Source organism: Schistocerca nitens, chromosome 6 (assembly GCF_023898315.1).
Source record: "Schistocerca nitens isolate TAMUIC-IGC-003100 chromosome 6, iqSchNite1.1, whole genome shotgun sequence".
NCBI classification, from domain to species: domain Eukaryota; kingdom Metazoa; phylum Arthropoda; class Insecta; order Orthoptera; family Acrididae; genus Schistocerca; species Schistocerca nitens.
In genome coordinates, this window is record NC_064619.1 from 478,287,089 (window position 1) to 478,306,932 (window position 19,844).

A 19,844-nucleotide genomic window follows, 5' to 3' on the forward strand; every position below is an offset into this window, starting at 1 on the left:
AGGGGAACTTAAAATTTTGTACACGAGTGTTCCACACTTGGTAGCATTGGTGTGCTAAATTTCAGCCAAATCTGAGACTATCAGCTGGAACATTTTCTCAAATTGGTTGAATTGACATGGAATGACCCTATTAAACTTTGTTTAACAATTAAAAAGTCTAAGACATGATGTTTAAAGATCTAATAGTGGGGGAAATTGTGAAAGATTCTGAAACATTCATAACTTATGTTGGCTTCAGGACCAAGCACAACCGGTAGTCTCAGAAAGGGGGAGAGGGGTAAGAGATGCTCCCACTATGCTCGTCCCAGAGATAGTACAACACTGTAAATACCACTATATTTTAGAGCAAAAATCAATCACTCTCTAATAAACTGTATGACCTAATATACTGCTCACACATCACCTGTGAGCACTGAGGGTAGTAAGTCACTCAACTCTACTTTTCATACTAATTCAGTCAGTCATAGTGGTACACTAGACAAAAATGTGAGCTACTGTTGGGGCAGGGACAGCACCATAACCACACTAGAAAGGGTCCTCTTGGTGTCAGATGAAGCTGAGGCAGAGGGTGGGGTGAGCCTAGCGAGGCCAATATGCAATGAACGAAGAACCATTGATTCTTTCTGAGTAGTTCAGAAGGTGTATCATCCTGCAAGAAAGGATCCCTTGATTGTTTGTAGTTTATTTGGGAGGGCAATGGCTTACCATTCTGATTTCCAATCTTTCAAAATTACATGCCTCAATTTACCTCACAATGCACTTCTAGTATTCCTTTGGGGCTGGCTTATTGGTCAACTGATCAGCAAGTTTGTATCCTCGAAATCCTGTTTGACTTGGAATCCATGTGAAAATTGTTAATGTCAAAAAGTAGAACTTGAATACTTGATACTAGTGAATAACATTGGTCTATCAATTAACAACTAGTCATTGAAGTGCTGGATACTAAGAACTGTGTGTGTTTACATGCAAATGTAAGGGCTCTTGTGATGACTATAAATTCAGCCATGAGTGTGTTTGGCAATGAGTTTTAATCCTGACCCTCTATGTATATATGACCAGAACCTACTTTTAACCCCATCTTCATGGTTGGTTTCTGAGTTAGAGTATTTGTGTTGGACTGAGAAAAACACCAAAAGTTGAAGGAATATCCAATTCCTTAGATTCTCTGATCAGATCCAATCAATCTCGAGGGCAGTTACACACTGTGTGATAGCTTGTACAAGAGCTCTGTACATAGAGCCCAAAGTAGGGAGCCAAAGTTCCAAATAGTGTTTGTACGTATCACCATCGGTTACCTGTTTTAAGGCTGTGTTTATACTGCCACCTCACTGCCCACTTGCAAGGCCCAGTGATGATGAAACAAGTGCACTGAGCCTTACCAGTCCATTTAAACTGCACCATCGCTGCTTGTCCCACTGCTCACTACAATCCTTGTCAGGGGAAGATATCAAACTTGTTTATATTTCGCACTGTGACCATCGTCGCATGTCCTGAAACTTGAGCTGTGACTGGCTGCTTCAAAGTCACTCCAACAGTGCCATGCTCGACTCTGCTAGCAATGTGAGCAGCTGCTGGGTAATTACTCCTGGCAAGCACAGAGGCTGCAGCATAAATGTAACAAGGTTCTTAGCAAGCAGTGAGGTGTTATGTGCCAACTGTGAGGCTGCAGCACAAATGTACCCTATGGGGATTTATGAAGACACTAAACCCTTGACTATTAATAAAGACCAGACCGGACAAGACACGACCAGATTATTAAAGAAGATCAAATTTGGCAGGTTATTATTGCACAATTTTTAAGAAATGTTGCAGTCAAATGCACAATGGTGGGATATCTGATTCAGCTCGCAAACATAGTGCCAATAGCATTACTGGTTGGTATGCTATGCATTGGTAGCCCATATAGACCAAAACTGGCGTATTGTAGGAACGTACAACAAATGAGTGGTTCACTACCCAGCAGATGTTACAGAAGAAATGGGAAGCATTCAGTTTTGTGACGTAACTAGTCTTTAGCTGATGTATATGTTAATATGTTATCAGATAGGAGCCTATAAAGTGGGATTTTTATATTATTGCAACTACTTGATTACAGAGGTAAAGTTCCGCATGTGGCTGTATTGCCTCGAATCAGTAAAAGAACTCAGCCCGAGTTTGATTGGGGTAACATTAATATACATTCACAGGTGTACACCGAGCAGGGGGAGGGGTACATTTGGTCCCTTCTGGAATCTGCGTAAAGGCTTCTTAAAGACAACAGTCAGGAAATGCTGTGACTTTAGCAGTCTCTATATATCTTTGATTTCTTTAGTTGTCTTTCTTGTTCACGGGAAATTGTGATGATTCCTTGATGTGGCAACAGTTTTTGCACTGTTCTGCAATCAAGCTGGATGTCAGCCTTTACAGAACCATGCTAAGATTGTGTCTTCAATCTTTTCCCTGTCACTTCCTCATTCAGCTCGTATTGTGCTGCAGAAAGTAGTCAGTCCAACACCTTGGCATGCTGATCAAGTCATCAGTATCCAGAGCATCATAAAATAGCAGCAGTATACGTGCATATGATTCATCCTAAATTCACATGACACTCTCCCTCTTTGCAAGATAAAAGAATCACAAAAGTATTATAACGTGTCTGTGGATGAAGACAACCTGTGATGGCCTGCTGACAATTTCTTCTCCTACATACAAATCCATGGTACAGCCAAAGGCACCTAAATGGCACCATCCTATGCCAACCTATTCATGGACCATCTAGAAGAATCCTTCCTAGTCACCCAAAATTCTAAAAGCCTCATCTGTTTCAGATTCACTCCAGACACCCCTATGTAAGACAGACTTGACCGCTAGATATCACGAGAGACAGACCTGCAAGTATAAAAGGAGTTGGGGAGTACTGTGTTGTCATTAGAGAAGGAGTACTAGCAGAATGGGTCAGCCAGGAGAGCTCAGTGACTTTGAAAGTGGACTAGTTGTTGGATGTCACCTGAGTAACAAATCCATCAGGGACATATTACCCTTTCTTCAGCTGCCCAAACCAGCTGTTGGTGTTGTGACTGAAGTGGAAGTGCGAAGGAAAAACAATAGCTAAACCTAGACCAGGCAGATCTCATATAGGGAAGGACAGGGATCAGCAAATATTGTAGAGAGTGATCGTAAAAAAATCACATGAAATCAGCAGAAGGAATCACTCGCGTGTTCCACAGTGCTACCAGTAGTCCATCTAGCACAATTACTGTGCTTAGGGAGTTAAAAAAATGAGGTACCATGGTCGATCAGCTCCTCATAAGCAGCACACTTCTGTAGTAAATGCTAAGTAATGCTTGAGGTGGTGTAAAGAGTGATGAATTGAAACAGCTGATTTGGAGTGATTAATCATGCTTTATCCTGTGGCATTGGAAGGGCTTGGGTTTGGCAAATGCCTGGAGAACATTACGAGCCGTTATGTATAGCGCCAAAAGTGAAGTATGGAGGAGGTGATGTTACATTATGGAGGCATTTTTTGTGGTGATGGTGTGGTTCCCTTCTAGCACTTAAGAAAATTATAAATGCAGAAGTATATGAACACTTTTTACAGTATTGTGTACTGTGTACACTAGAGGAACAGTTCAGGGATGATGATTGTTTTTATCAGCATGGCACCACATCCTGTCATAAAGCAGCATACGTGGGGCAATGGTTTATGGACAGTAAATTTCCTTAAATTGACTGGTTTGGCCAAGAATCCCAACCTGAACTCAATGGCACACCTCTGGGATGAGTTACATTGACTTGACTCCAGATCCCAGTGTCCTACACCACTACTTAGTCTGGGTTTGGCTCCTGATTAAGAATGGGTTGCCATTGTTCCACAGACATCCAGATATTTCACTGAAAGTGTCCCAGCAAAGTTCAAGCCATCATAAAGACAATAGTGGACACACTCCATATTAATGTCCACCAAAAAGTGTCCACATGCTTTCAATCAAATAATGCATGATTGTCACATCTGCCATGATAATCAGTCCCTCTCCAAATATAGCAAAGTCACACTCGGTGAGGCCTTCACAGACTGAAATTACCCCTCTTGCACTGTCTTCCCAGAAACCTACCACCCCCCAATGTACCCTCACTGTCACTCAGCACCACCCAAGACTCGAATATCTGAATCATACAGTCCACCAGGGTTACAACTACTTCTTGTATGAGAAACATCCTGCCAGATAACCCTCCTCCCCAGAGTGGTATTTTGACACTCACGCAACCTACTCAATATCCTTATCCATCCCCAATATATTCTTCCTCATATCCCTTAGCCACATGGATGACATCCCTATAATAGATGTAGATAGTAGACCTATCCATACATTCTCCCATTGCCACCTACTCCAGTTCTGTCACAGGCATGGTCACCTGTGAAAGCTATGAATGGCCACCACCAAACTGTGGCCAAGACACAGTTGGACAATCCACTTGCAGAGCGTGCCAGCCAACACAGTGAGCCTGACTTCAAAGACTGCTTCGCAGCCCATGCCATATGCATTCTTCCCACTACCGCCAGCCTTTCCGAGTTACGCATATGGAAATTCTCCCTGCAACATCTCCTTTATTCCTGTATGCCCCTTGGTTCCAACCTCTGCTAGCCTCTATCCTCTGCCTGCTTCTACACCTTTTCCTGCTCCTTCTCTAGATTCACACATGCCTTCTGTCCTCCCACTACACTTCCATAGTTCTTTCCCCTTCCCTGCTTCAACCTTCTTCCCCCCCCCCTCCCCAAACCCACAATACTGTCTCACTATGCTTCGCCTACCAACCCACCATCCTGTTCCCGCACACTACAAATACAGTATCTTCCCCTAGCCCTAACCTGGCAACCCCTTCCCTTTCCATCTCAGGCCTCTTCTGAACCCCCACTACCTGCCCCAACTGGGATCACAGTCCACTGCAGTCAGGCCAAAGTGTCGAGATGACAGTAGTTGCGTTTCTGAGTTAGGTGTATGTGAATGTTTGTACGTGTTTCTACCTCTGAAGAACAACTCTTGTCTGATTCATTACATTATCTAACAGTCTACATTCAGTGTGACTTTCTGCCGCTGACCGCCTTTCCTATGTGGCGAGTAGTGAACTGCCATTTTGTATTGATCATACATCTAACTGACATGAAAAAGAAATTTTAGTGCCTTTGAAGCACATGGCATTGCTATACTGTAGTTGCTTACATCTATGCTCAATCTGTGAACCAACTGCATGAATGAAAAAATTAAATTCTGCACTAGAAAAAAAGAAAAAAGTAATGTGACATTTCAAGATCAAAATTCTCTAGGAATTGGGAGCTTCTCTTTGGTGTGCAAACACAGAAATACATGCAAACAGAGTCACAAATTCAGCAGTCAACTTGGCATGGCTGCACAATACTGTGACGAACTGGAGAGATAAGAATTATCTTTATTCAGTCCTAGACTATCAAAACCTACCAACCAATTACAATGTGAATTTTCCACATTCATCTAGAGGTACTGGCCATGGGCCATAATTTCTCTACACAAGCCAAAAATTGCATCTTCCAGAACACATTTTGTTTAGTTTTAGTTATGCCAGTAAACAATTAAAAACAGAATGCATAGTGGTAATGCAATAACTCCATTAACATGATCAGACTTAAAGTTCTGTAAACAAATAATGTGTTGTAGATGGCATCAGTGTTGAATAAGATTATTTTTTTAAGGTTATTCCTTGTTTCAAAACTTCAGGAGGGGTGGTGTGGGTGGGGGGAAGAGTGTATTTATGTGGCATTTTTTGTTTATTTTACTGATAGGGCACAACAGGATTTTCTCAATCATTCTGGCTTTTTTTTCCATTTCAGATTTTCAGTATTCCATTTAAGGTAATATTAAGGGAATATGAACAAATATTTTTGTGTATATTTCCGGGTATTTAAAAATCTGTTGGATGTCTTGGATTTAATTATACGAGGGTGTAATTCCCGAAGCTGAATCAGAAAAGTGTGATCTTTATTCATTTTAATAACATATACACACATACCTTGGGCCACTGAAATAGACTTAGTAATATTAAGTCGATAACTACCAGTCATTTGAGATAAAAAAAAGTTTTGTGTATTCAGATTTAGTTCTTGGGGCACCACATGTTTTCACATTCATGAAATCAGCTATATCAAAACTGGAAAGTACCTTCTCTCGCTCTTCTACCCAATACATACGTATCTCCCCCCCAACCTGTTGCATCCCCAAAACACAACTTATTCCCTAATACAGCATCCAAGCACTTAGATGTGGTACACACATTTAATATTTGTTTTTCACACATTTCATTTAAACATTAATTTTATACTGTAAATACAAACTTTTTAATAATCTCTGATTTTTCCAACCCCTGCAGCGAACTATTAGACATAGATAAAAAATGAATAAGAGCTTCTTTTGTAGACAATTTAATGCACTTTAATTTTGTCCCGAGAAACATTTTTGTCAGAAGCTGAAGTTTTTGAGCTATTCATGAAAAATAAAAAAAAATAAAAAAGTGACTTTTCAATGCCCCACCATCCCAATACTCATGTCCCATTGGTCATGATTTTTAGTATGTTGCTCATTGCACTCCCTCTACCACTGTGTAAAAATTTGCGACTACACGAACTTTTTTTCCCCAGCTGACTTCTTTTGTTCTTCATTGACTGTGGTAGGCATAAAGACTAGAAGGCACCCCCAAAAACCTCCAACATACAGTGTAGAATGTAAGTAGTGGTGAAAAGTAGTTTCTTACATATTTTGCAGGGCAATTAGATGTTGAGGGACAAAAGCCTTTTGGATTGTGATCTCCAAATGTTTCAAATCGTACACCTGCTCCAGCACTGTATATAAGCCATTCCTTAGGCAGATTGGCCCATAGTTATTAGTGAAGTGTGATGTTTTCTCTGGTTTCAAAATAGGGATGATAATTTATTTTCCTATTACTGGGGAAAAAATTCAGCTCCGTGCCGAATATAGTTAAATGTTGTGAGAATGTGTCTTATTAGCATTGCTCAAGTAGCAATGAGACTGGAACTAAAACACCATTGAAATACCCATTAACTAAAGCATAAGTGAAGTGGTTCTCGATTGTGTCTACCAAAAGTAGATTGCAATTATATCTACTGGTTGTATCTTTCAGTATGCTGAATGAGTAATTGCTGACTGGTCTTTGGTATCTTCCGCTGGCTGTTGGTGCAACAATATTAACTGTGCTGTGTGGGGCACAATATATAGGACTTCCCATTCTGGCACTTGACAAAAAGAGATGCGCCTATGCTTGATGGCCCAAATACTATGCTGAGTGCACTGTAAAAGCTCATCGAGATGTTCAAAATGACCAAGTTGATACAAAAGCACATCCATAATGTTTAAACAAGTGACGGCTTGCTGACAATTTTGGGACTGGAGGTGGGGACTGCAGTTATACATCTAAGTTGGCAACATGCCAGTATTGTCTTCTGCAGCAACAGTCTCAAATCTGAACAGCTTGATTTTATGAAAGAATACAGGTGACATACAGTTAAAACTGTGTGCTGAATCTTGCTACTTTCTCCCTATTTATTAAAATCAGTTCCTGCATCAAGAAAAATTATGTATCCATTATTGTAGTTAAAAACTCACAGAAGTTAGAGTCGAAAGTTTGAAAATACTAAGAAGCACTTTGCTTGCCTAAAATAAGATATTCGTACTTTGTTTATACAATGTTTTATGTTGCATAGCGCTAAGCAACTTGGTTAAATTATTTCACATGCACGTGCACGTGTATATTCGTTTGTGTGCACTTCTGTTAACTGACTGCATTGTCATTCAGTATCACATTACGGCACTCAGTGATTTTATTATTTGTGTCTATTGTGTTTCATTACGTACCACAATGGTCAAGTGTTTCCAAATTAATTTGAATGTAACCTGGAAGGGATTTCTTTCATGTTTCATTGTATTCAGTAAACTGATGTTCTCCCTAATGATTAGTAAGCTGATTTTTGCCATAATCAGTCCAGTTCCACTTAAAATTGAATTACAGGTATACTCAGCAGTGAGATAAACTTCAAAGCCTGTTACTGCCCTGCAGAATTTATTTTGTACACACACTTATGGTGCTGTCATGTTGTCGTAGACAGAACTCTATACCGTATGTGTTAGGTAAAGGAGTTGTTCTGCTACAAGCCATTTGCTGATACCTGATTGTCGGTTTGCTGTACGATGGGAAGAGGACACCAGTGAGAAATTCCTAGTCAGTGGTAGTCAATTTAGTCTCTACATTCCAGCTTTCATGGTGGGCAATAGCTGGTAGGGGTTTTAAAAACATTTTCATAAACCTTTAACAAAGTATTTGGTAAGTAATTGTTGTTATATGCTTTTGCCTGGTGCAACTCTGCTTTACAAATTTTGTAAAGTAAAGGTACTTCCTTATTTTATTAATCGCCATTACTGACGAATCAGTGGGCTTTTGAGAATTTTGCTGCTAACAGTTACTAAAGTGGGTGGTAGGTAAAAAAGATTGACTAACCCCAGTCTATTTGATGCCAGATGAATCTGGTATTACATAAGTTCCATACAAGGAAGCGAGTTCCCTGATACAGGTAACTGATGTCTTCTTCCTCCGGCAGCTTAATACTATGGCTAGACCAAGGTGTTGGCAAAATTGTATGTCCTGCAGTATTTCTATCAGCTGAAGTTTTGTTACTGCATTGGCAAAATTTCATTAGCAAGCTGACAGTGTGTAATCATTCACACTTTTCCTGGAATCATTAATTATCAAGTGTTTTTATATTTTTGATTTTTTTCATTTTCTCAATGCATCGCATATTGATGAATGGGACGACTGTTGTTCTTGGCAAGTTAATGCATGCTGGGGATTGTTCACACATCATTGGGGGGAACCTTTGTCTTCTTTAATTCCGACAAACTGTATCGCTAGTTCATAGGAAGAATGTGCATCCCAAGCTCATACACTTTAAACATGTCAAGGGTGAGAGTACGAGTGTTTAATGTTGTATAACTGCAACCTACTCTGATTGAAGGGTGTACGCTAGAGGCCCAGATATCTAATTTCCGTCAGACTCTTCTGGATGTGGCACTCAATCAGAAATCAATTGAATAGGGATGTGACACACAGGCACCGCAACTGATGTGTTTGTGCAGCAGGAGATGACAAAAGAGTGGATTGGGAGGGAAGCAGGATAGAGGAAAGTGAGTCTTTTCAGTGGAGGGTACGGGTGCAGTCTACCTGCTGAACTGCAGCCATTGTATGTATGTGACACTGTCCCAAAGCATTGCCTCCTTAACTGTTGCAACTGCTAATTCTTATTTTTGCCTTCTATCCTCAAATGCAAAGAGGTATGAAATTCATATAGCACGTTAAGTCTTGGGCACTCATTTAGGAAAAGTATTATAGCTGTAGAAATATTATGCAAATGGCTGAGAAACATTGTAAGATATTTTATTTCAGAATGAGGTAAGTTGAAGCAATCTTTTTTGGAAAGTTCTATCCTTTAACTTAGACACCTTCTTCATGTAAGTATGTAGTTATACATACAGATGGGGGCTACCTTGAATTTAGGCTATTAGTGCAGAAGCAGAATGAAAACTGATTTATATTTCTGTGGAAGAGGGCATATCACAAGCAGAGATTAGGATATGGTATTATATAATGTCACATTGTCTTAGTCTATTATTCTGAGAGTCAAAGTGTGGAAGTTTATTCAAAGAGGGATCATTTTTTGTTGATGGATCTACATATTTTTTACAGAAAATGCAGAAAATTCAGACTACTATGTGTGTGCCTTCTAGTTCTTTAATCCCAGTAGGTGTTTCACCCACTGTGCACATGCAACTAGATTATGATGATCTTGAAACTGTACCCCTTCGGGACACATATTTAATAATATTAAGGGCATAGTCATGTGAAGATTTTTCCATGTACTCTGACAACCATTTACACCAAACTCCAACCAATAAATGACTTTAATGACTCAAGTGTTGTATATCTGAAGAATTTTTTCCCCCTGAATGATATGTGGACAGCACAGAAGAAGATGCACAACACCTTTACTTTATACCTGCGGCCTGAGTTTGCTGAGTACCTCCATTAATGATCCCGCGACAAAACACGCCACTCTGTTAGGTCTTTTCTATCTCATCTATGAATCCTACTTGCTAGTAGTCCCAGAATAATCAACAATACTCAAGAATTGGCAAACAAGTGTTTTACAAGCCATTGCTTTTGTGGATCTATTACATTTCCTTCCACTGATAGTCTGACATCTACTTTGTGTTATGTGGTCATTCAACTTTAGTTCACTCTAATTGGTTATTTCTAGGTTTTTTATGGAGATTACAGTTTCAAACTGTCATCAACAGTTTAATCAAACAGTAGTGGAACTCGTTGTCTATTCATGTACCGTACATTGCATTTACTTATGTTCCTGGTTCACTGGTAGTACCTGCATGGATCGTTGGTGCTCTGCTGGTCTTCCTGCATTTTGCTAGTCTTCTGGCATTACAACCTCCCTGTAGGTAACTGCATCATCTATGAATAGCCTGATGGATCCTCCAACGTTATCCACTAGATTATTAATATAAATTGTAAATAGTAGTGGTCCTGTAACAACATCATGGTGCACTCCCAAAATTACCTTTACATTTATCAATTTTGTTCCATTACGCACAACATGTTGAGTTCCATCTGCAAGGAAGTCCTGTATTCAATCAAAAATCTGGCCCAATACTCTAAGGTATATTCTGTTCACTAAATGACTCTGTGGAACTGTACCAAATGGCTTCTGAATGTCAGGGAACATGGTAGCAACCTAAGCACCTTCATCTGCAGCGCTCTGGATCTCTTAAGATTAATAGTGCAAGCTGAGTTTTGGAAGCCTCTGTTTGTGGAATCTACGTCGATATTTATGGAGATTTTTGTTCTCCAAAAATGTTATACCACATAAGCATAAAACATGCTCCTTAATTTTATAACCAATGGACATCAGCAACAATTTAGGCCTATAATTATACACGTCTGTCTGGTAAAGCTTATTGAAATTGGGACCGACTTGCAGTGTTTCCTAATTGTTCATTACACATCATTGTAGCAGTGACCTATGATAAATTACTGCTAGAAGGGGACCAATTTCTTTTGGATAATATTTGTATAACCTCACAGCTATCTCACCCCATCCTGTTGCTTTACAACATAGAGCAGTTTTAGTTGACTTGCTACTCTGCAATCACTTATCTCAATATCCAACATTTGTGTTAGTTCGACGATTAAAAAGAGGAACCTTATTATCTTCTTCCACGAATTTCAAACTGAATTTAAATTATTTTGGACTTTTTCTGTTGTTCAGTGCCACTGATTGAATGGATGATTTCAGTCCATTTACTGATTTTATGTAAGACCAAAACTTATTAGGATTTTTTGTCAGATTGTTTGGCAAAATTTTATTTTGAAATTCATTTCACCCTCCCCATACATTCATTCAAGTTTTGTTTGTCTACCAGACTAACTTAAATTGGAGAAGTTCTTTGGTTTTATAGCAACTTAATAACGCAGCTATTAAACTACAGTGGGTTTTTTCAATCCCTCACAATACTGTTCCCCACACACTCATCTAAGATATATTCTACAATGCTTTTCAGTTTTACCCATTTGTGCACCATGGTTTCGTCCTCAGAGCTGAATATTAGAAGTTTACTACTTAGATACTCTGCAATTTCTACACTGTCGTTCTTGCTAATCAAAAATATTTTCCTATTTTATTTAAACTTTTCTAGTAATACCTGTAGTTACTGATGCTAACACAGCTTTATTGCCGCTCGTACCCTCCTCAATGTAAATTGATTTGAAAAGTTCAGGGTATTAGTTACTATGTGGTGTAAGTCATTGCCCTTGTGCATTGGTTCTGTAACTATCTATTGGGTGTAATTTTTCAGATGATCCATTGAAAAATAATCTCATACAAATCCCTTTCTCTGGTTCCAATTTTAATTATATGATTTCCTTCCATTCTACAGTTGACATTCCTCATACTGGTGTCTATAAAAAGCATCTAATTACCATGTCTGACCCACCACTGATGCTTACCTTTACCCAGAATCTTTCACATTCAGAATCCGTAATAACCTCACTAGATACTGCAGACATTATAGCAACACGTATGCCCCCCCCCCCTTCCCGCCAGTGCCTAGCCTGTTCTTGCTATATGTATCCCAACTGGAATCTGGAACTTTGCTGCTGTTGACTTCCAGTTTGAGACAACTTTCTGTTCCTAGTATTACATGAGTATCATTATAATAAACAAATTTTCAGATTACAACCAGTGCAGAAACTAAATTAAGTATCTTCTTAAAATAATTTTAATACTAATGGTGACTTGCAGTTTCTTAGTTACTTCTTCATCTAGTTCTCCTGTGAAGTATGTTCACCAGAATCCTATCCTGTTAACTGGATGGAAAGATGAAATACAGAAATATTTTACAGAAACCCTTCTACCAGAAGTTTCAGCAGCATTTACAGAGGAAAAAAAAAAGGTGTGGTCATCCTGGTTATGAATATTTTTCAAATAAACTTGTGAAATTGTGTCTTAGTTAAAAATCTCCATCCAGTCTAACGTTAAAGGACATCAACAGCCTACCAGGCTTTAAAAGACAACTGATGCCAGAAACTTCTACACCAGTCTATTTTCAGACAGACCTGTGCAAGACACTAATAGCTAAAAGAGTATACTTGATTTTGATGCCAAGGCTCACGACACAGCATTTGTCACCATCTTCAGGCTCAGTAATAAATATATAAGTTTTTTAGTAATTGTGAAGAATTTGTTAGACTGTGTATTTCTCTTATAGCAGTGCTAATCATAACTGCAAAGTTAAAAAATCTTTTAATATTTTTGCACTTTGTTAAGTTTCTTATTTCTCAGTTACATTAGTGTGATGACTGGCCTGTTGTTCCTCATAGCAGACCTAATATGCTAAAAATATCATTATTATTATTACTGGGTGGCTAAAAATATTATTACTGGGTAGCTAAAAAGTTTAATCACAAAATAAGGATACTACAAAACTGCTCTTCATATTCCAACCCACTTTAAGATGTGCATACAAAATACATGTGTTTGAAAGCCAAATAATCGTAATTACTGTTTCCGTAAGAGCAAAATCAAACAATGGAAACTCCAGGTTGGAGTGACAACAATATTAGGATCTCCCAATGAACCCTGAACCGCGGCATTGTTGGGGAGGTGTGTATGCCTCTGCAATACAGATAACTGTACTGGAAGTGCAACCACAATGGAGAGGTATCTGCTCAGATGCCAGGCAAATGTGTGATTCCTGAAAACGGTCAGCAGCCTTTTCAGTAGTTACAGGGGCAACAATCTGGATTCACTGATCTGGCCTTGTAACACCAGCCAAAACAGCCTTGTTGTGCTGGTACTCTGAACGGCTGAAAGCAAGGAGAAATTACAGCCATAATTTTTCCCGAGGGCATGCAGCTCTACTATAAGGTTAAATGACGACAGCATCCTCTTGGGTAACATATTCTGAAGGTAAAATAGTACACCATTTGCATCTCCAGACAGAGACCACTCAGGAAGATGTTATCAGGAGAAATGAAACAGATATTTCATGGATCAGAATGCGGAATGTCAGATCCATTAATCGGGTAGGTAGGTTAGAAAATTTAAGGAGGGAAAGAGAAAGATTTAAGGGAATTAGTGAAGTTCAGTGGCAGGAGGAACAGGAATTCTAGGCAGGTGAGTAAAGAGTTATAAACACAAAATCAACTAGGGGTAATGCAGGAGTAGGTTTAATAATTACTAAAATATATGAATCCAGGTAAACTGCTATGAACAGCACAGTGAATGCACTATTGTGGCCAAGATAAACAAGAAGAACACACCCACCACAGTAGTACAAGCTTATAAGCCAACTAGCTCCACAGATAATGAAGAGATTGGAGAAATGTATGATGAGATCAAAGAAATCATTCAGATAGTTAAGGGAGACAAAAATTTAATAGTCTTGTGGGACTGGAATTCAACAGTAGGAAAAGGAAGAGAAGGAAAAACAGTACGTGAATATGAACTGGGGGAAAGGAAAGAGAGGGAGCCACCTGGTAGAATTATGCACAGAGCATAATTTAATCACTGCTAACACTTGCTTTAAGAATCATGAAAGAAGGTTGATTGTGTGGAACAGACCTGGAGACACTGGAAGGTTTCAGAGAGATTTCGGAAACACATTTTAAATTGTAATACATTTCTGGGGGCAGATGTGGATTCTGACCACAATTTATTGGTTTTGAACTGTGGATTAAAAATGAAACTCCAAAAAGGTAGGAAATCAAGGAGATGGGACCTGAATAAAATGTAAGAACCACATGTTGTTCAGAGTTTAAAAGCAAGCATTAGGGAATGACTGATAAGAACAGGAGAAAGGATTACAGCAGAGGAAGAATGGGCAGCTTTGAGAGATGGAAGACTGAAGGCAGCAGAGGACAAATAGGTAAAAAGATGAAGGATAGTAAAAATTCTTGGGTAACACAAGAATTTAATTGATAAAAGGAGAAAATATAAAAATGCAGTAACTGAAACAGGTGAAAGGGAACACAAATCTCTAAAAAATGAGATAGACAGGAAATGCAAAATGTCTAAGCCGGAATGGCTAAGGGGATAAATACAAGGATGTAGAAGCATATATCACTAGGGGAAAGATAGATGCTGGCTATAGGTAAATTAAAAAGACCTTTCAAGGAAAGAGAATCACCTGTATGAACATTAAGAGCTCAGTAGAAAACCAGTGCTAAGCAAAGTAGGGAAAACTAAAAGATGGAAGGAGAATGTAGAGGGTCTGTACAAGGGAGATGTACTTGGCAGCAATAATATAGAAATAGAGAAGGATGCAGATGAAGATGATATGGGAGATACAAAGAATTTGATAGAGTACTGGAAGTCAAAATGAGGCCCTGGGAGTAGACAACATTCTGTTAGAACTACCCATAGCCTTGGGAGAGTGATCTATGACAAAAGTCTTCCATCTGGTAAGCAAGATGTACGAGACAGGCAAAATACCCTCAGACTTAAAAAAGAATATAATAATTCCAATTCCAAAGAAAGCAGGTGCTGACAGATGTGAACATTAATGACCTATCAGTTTAATAAGTAATGGCTGCAAAATACTAACACAAATTCTTAACGGAACAATGAAAAAAACCAGTAGAAGCCGACATTGGAGAAGATCGATTTGGATTCCGGAGAAATGGAGGAACACGCAAGTTAGTATTGACCCTATGACTTGTCATTTATTGCATTTGTAGACCTGGAGAAAGCTTTTGATAATGTTGACTGGAATAATCTCTAGCAAATTCTAAAGGTGGCAGGGCTAAAATACAGGGAGTGAAAGGCTATTTACAATATGTATAGAAACCAGATGGCAGTTATAAGAGCCGAGGGACTCGAAAGGGGAAACAGTGCTTAAGAAGGGAGTGAGACAGGGTTGTTGCCTATCCCCGATGTTATTCAATCTGTATAATGAGCGAGTAGTAAAGGAAACAAAAGAAAAATTAGGAGTAGGAATTAGGATCTAGGGAGAAGAAGTCAGAGGGTCTAGGGAGAAGAAGTCGTAACTATGAGGTTTGCCAATGATATTGTAATTCTGTTAGAGGGAGCAAAGGACTTGGAACAGCAGTTGAGTGGAATGGACAGTGTCCTGCAAGAAAGATACAAGATGAACATCAACAAAAGCAAAACAAGGATAATGGAATGTAGTCAAATTATATAATGTGATGCTGAGAAAATCATATTAGGAATTTTGGTATTTGGGCAGCAAAATAACTGTGATGGCCTAAGTAGAGAGGATATAAAATGTAGACCGACAATGGCAATAAAAGCATTTCTGAAAGTATTTGGATGGAGTGTAGTCATGTAAGGAAGTGAAACATTGATGATTGGCAGTTTAGACAATAAGAGAATATACGCTTTTGAAATGTGGTGCTACAGAATAATGCTGAAGATCAGATGTATAGTCACATATCTAATGAGGAGGTACTTAACAGAATTGGGGAGCAAAACAATTTGTGGCACAACATGACTAGAAGAAGGATCAGATGAGACATCAAGACCAATTTACTACTGAAGGGAAATGTGGGGGCAGAGGGGGGCAGGGGGGTCTACAGTGTAGAGAGAGACCAAGAAATGAATATAGTATGCAGATTCAAAAGGATGTAAGTTGCAGTATAGTTACTCTGAGATAGGCTTGCGGAGGACAAAGTAACAAGGAGAGCTGCACCAAACCAGTCTTCAAATTGAAGATCACAACAAAATATGCAAAGGATAAATTGATACTCATGGGAAAGATGACCCGTTGAGTTGTGGCCCAATGAAGACACACTTACATATTATAGCTTTTGAGCACAACCTTCTTCAGTGAACTAAACACACACACCCACGTACACAAGCAAGCATATCTCATGCACAGGTCAAGGGAAGTGGCCGATTCCTGTAGATTTTTTTCCCTTTTTTTTTCATTTTGTATGTTTTGGGATTGAAGTGTGTTTTTTTACTGTTATATGTAGTTTGTCCACGCCCTAAAACCCAAATTTTCCCATGGTTGTCCTGTTAATTTGATTGTATTTTGGCGGGAGATATTATTGTCTTCTTTATATGCATTTTTGTGTTTGTTGCCGTGTGTATGTAGTGACATAATAGGCACCATACTGGAGACGCTTAGAATAGCCATTCCGCCATATGACGACGTCACGGGTCAAAGCATGTGAGTAGAATCTGACACTTCTCTAAACCCTCACGCACACATGACCACTATCAATGGCAACTCTAACCAGAATCTATAAGAGAATAATTAACCAAAATTATTCTCCCGCAGGGCACCAGTGGATAAAAATATGCAAGCTATAATAGACTATTCACTTATGTCTACCTAAATTTGGCAACTACTCTTAAGGCATTAGAATTGAGCCTAATTATTTCAAAAGACCCACAATGTAATATTTTTGGCGTAAATTTTCACCACTGAGTACACCCAAAACTTTAAACTTGTTTTTCGTATGTCATTTCCTGTTGTAAATCTGAATGAACCATTTATTTTTCTTTCTAGTTAAATGCCACCCAATTTGTGCAAAAGATGGTAATAATTTCAAAAAAACATAATTCAATTTACATTGCTAGATCAGATTATTCATGGTGCGCACTTTTTAGCGTTCTACTATCATATGTTACTGTGCAAATATACTAAAATATACTTCACACAAGATACGTTGAAACTTTAAACTACACAAAATGTTAGGATTGGTACAATTAAGTAACATGGAGAAGATACAAAAAAATCTCAGTTGGTGATATTTTACATCTAAAACTTTATTACTTAGATGATAACTGAATGTACACAATTATTTCATTACAAAGGCACATCTGCAGTGCTATATTTATTTAGTGTACACTACACAATAAACCAATGTTAACAAATAGCTATGCATTTTGATGCTCTAAACGTGGGCAGCCGAATTATGAGTTGTGAATCTCAAACTGTGTCGCTGTCAACACAGCTTTATTGTGTGCTGAAAATACTAAATTCAACGTAAAATTTACTTTATAACCACTACCTCTAGTACTTAAAATGGTTACAAGATCCTTCTAAATCATAAACTGGATTAGCCAAATACATCATTTGTGTACAGGAAGAACAATTTAGTACATTACTGCTGCAAAAATTGTGGAAATTGATTAAATGGTGATGGAGACTAACAAATTACACTGAATGTATAATCATGAATTTAACTCCATGTATCGTGAGGTCACACCTTTCTTGTGCATTAATGCAAATACTATTAAGCACAAAGATCTTATTTCGTTTCAAAGTGTCATAATTGTCTATTTCTCAAGAACATGCTTATGTGAAATTAAATTTTCTGTCTATTTATTTGTCAGTGTGCAGTATATGATACACGTACATGTTCTTTCATAAATTCCCCTATTTACCTAAATCGAAATACCATCGTTTCCGCCTTTTTTTTTTTTTGAGTAATCAATAATTCTGCACATATTATCTCATCAAAAGTTTAATTCCGCATTCTTCGATGGGTTGCAATGAAACTGATAAGCAAACTTACCACTGATTAAATCATTCCATGAACGAAAGAATACTAATGCTCTATGAAAGGAGAAAACAAAAACAAACATATTTGAAAACAAGCAGCAGTGTCTTGTCTTCATTTTCACGGGTTCAGGGTAGACATTTGACAAATGTAACATCGGTATTCTTTTTTGCAGTTAGATTAAATAACAATTCCATGTATGAAATAATTCTGTGAATGAGAAATTCTCTTTTCTTACTTAAAGCGTTTGCTATTACAGAACTGGCCATTTATTTACTTCGAAAAAACCTGACTTCTGTACGCCACAAAGACACTGAATCGAAAATGCAGCCTTTATATATATATATATATATATATATATATTGTTTTTTTTTTTTGCCTGATAGCATACTCACAGCTGCAGCACCTGTGAAACTTTTTCTCCAACTTCTGCTTATCGGCTAACACACACAAGTCACCACTTACAACCAACAATACAAAAAGACAACCTGACAAGTCCAAACCAGACCTCACACGCCGATACCGCACCGTACTCAAGCGTGCGCCGACCTGCCGCTAAATAACATCTCAGATAATTCTTACACAAACGTTGGAACTGGATGGCCTTAGTGATAACTGGCTATGTATAGAAAATGCACCTGTTTAAGTATTTGTAACCGTCGAATGTGAGTGGTAGAGAGTGAATATTCGAGACTATCTATGACGCATGCAAGACGATTCTCGTTCGATATCCAGCCCAACTCAAATTTTTCATCAGTCATGGCAGTTGTTGCCAAATATTGCCACACTTTACCTGTAAAATGTGGAGAGGGAAATGTTTTAGCACCTCCTCATGACGCCAGTTCTACTTACAACTAAATGGGAGCTGTTTTACCTCATACTGAGCTTCGATGGTATTTCGTTGAGTCACAGGTATTTCTACGTCTACGTCCGTACTCTGCAAACCTCTGTGAAGAGTATGGCAGAAGGTGGCTCTCGTTGAACTACTTATATTGATTTTCTCCAGTTCCATTAACGACTGGAACGCAAAAAGAATTATTTGTAAACGCTCACGTCCTCGCGATGCATACAGGAGCGATATGTAACAGTTGAACTGCTTCGTGAATCGTGTGATGAAATACGTTTAAAATGTAAACGATGAGAGCACAAAGGCTAGTTCACACTGCCATCATGCCACGTCTCATCCCATCATTCCGCAATGCTTCTCAAATGATGGAATCCACACCGGCCGTCTTGTCAAGCCATGTCATGTCACAGCACCGTCAAGGTTTATTTGGAAAAAGTTTGACGACTGACGTCATCCGTCCTGACCCACAAGCTCATTTCCTCCTGATCACGGCCATGCAAGAATCTTCAAATTTCGTTTCATTATTTCTTTTTTTTAATTTATAATAAATAATGACAGATTAACAGAAGCAGTGAGACAGCAGTCTGAATTGTACCACACGAGCGTACTGAATTACTAGCCCTCTACCACATCTATAAAGTGGATTTTTATACATACCGTTACCATACAATGAAATGGATTGCAACATGGCTGCGACTGCAAGAGATAAAAGTATTGTGGCTAGAATCAGATGGATTAGTAGGTGGAATTTATTTGTATATTGTCAGGCATTTGTAGTGTTACATAAATAAATGCACTGAAACCTTTAGACACTGCAAGTTGTTTGTTGAAATACTAATTTGCGGCAGGCCTCTTTATTGTTAAGTACCTCTCTAAATTGTGTATG

At 38.5% G+C, this 19,844-nt stretch overlaps 1 protein-coding gene across 2 annotated transcripts in view; it reads right to left on the minus strand.

Moving 5' to 3' along the window:
• Positions 1-18,819, minus strand: part of LOC126262225 (eukaryotic translation initiation factor 2-alpha kinase 1-like) — a 157,030-nt gene extending 138,211 nt beyond the window's left edge. Inside the window, exon 1 of one of the 2 annotated variants that reach the window (XM_049958673.1) lies at positions 18,507-18,819. Coding sequence is in view for 1 of the 2 variants with exons in the window: in XM_049958672.1 (XP_049814629.1) it covers positions 18,127-18,268 (142 nt within the window). In the remaining variant the exon portion in view is untranslated. Of the gene's footprint in view, positions 1-18,126; positions 18,454-18,506 lie in introns of those variants that run through there. The other variant, XM_049958672.1, reaches the window with a different exon arrangement.
• Positions 18,820-19,844: the final 1,025 nt, after the last annotated feature.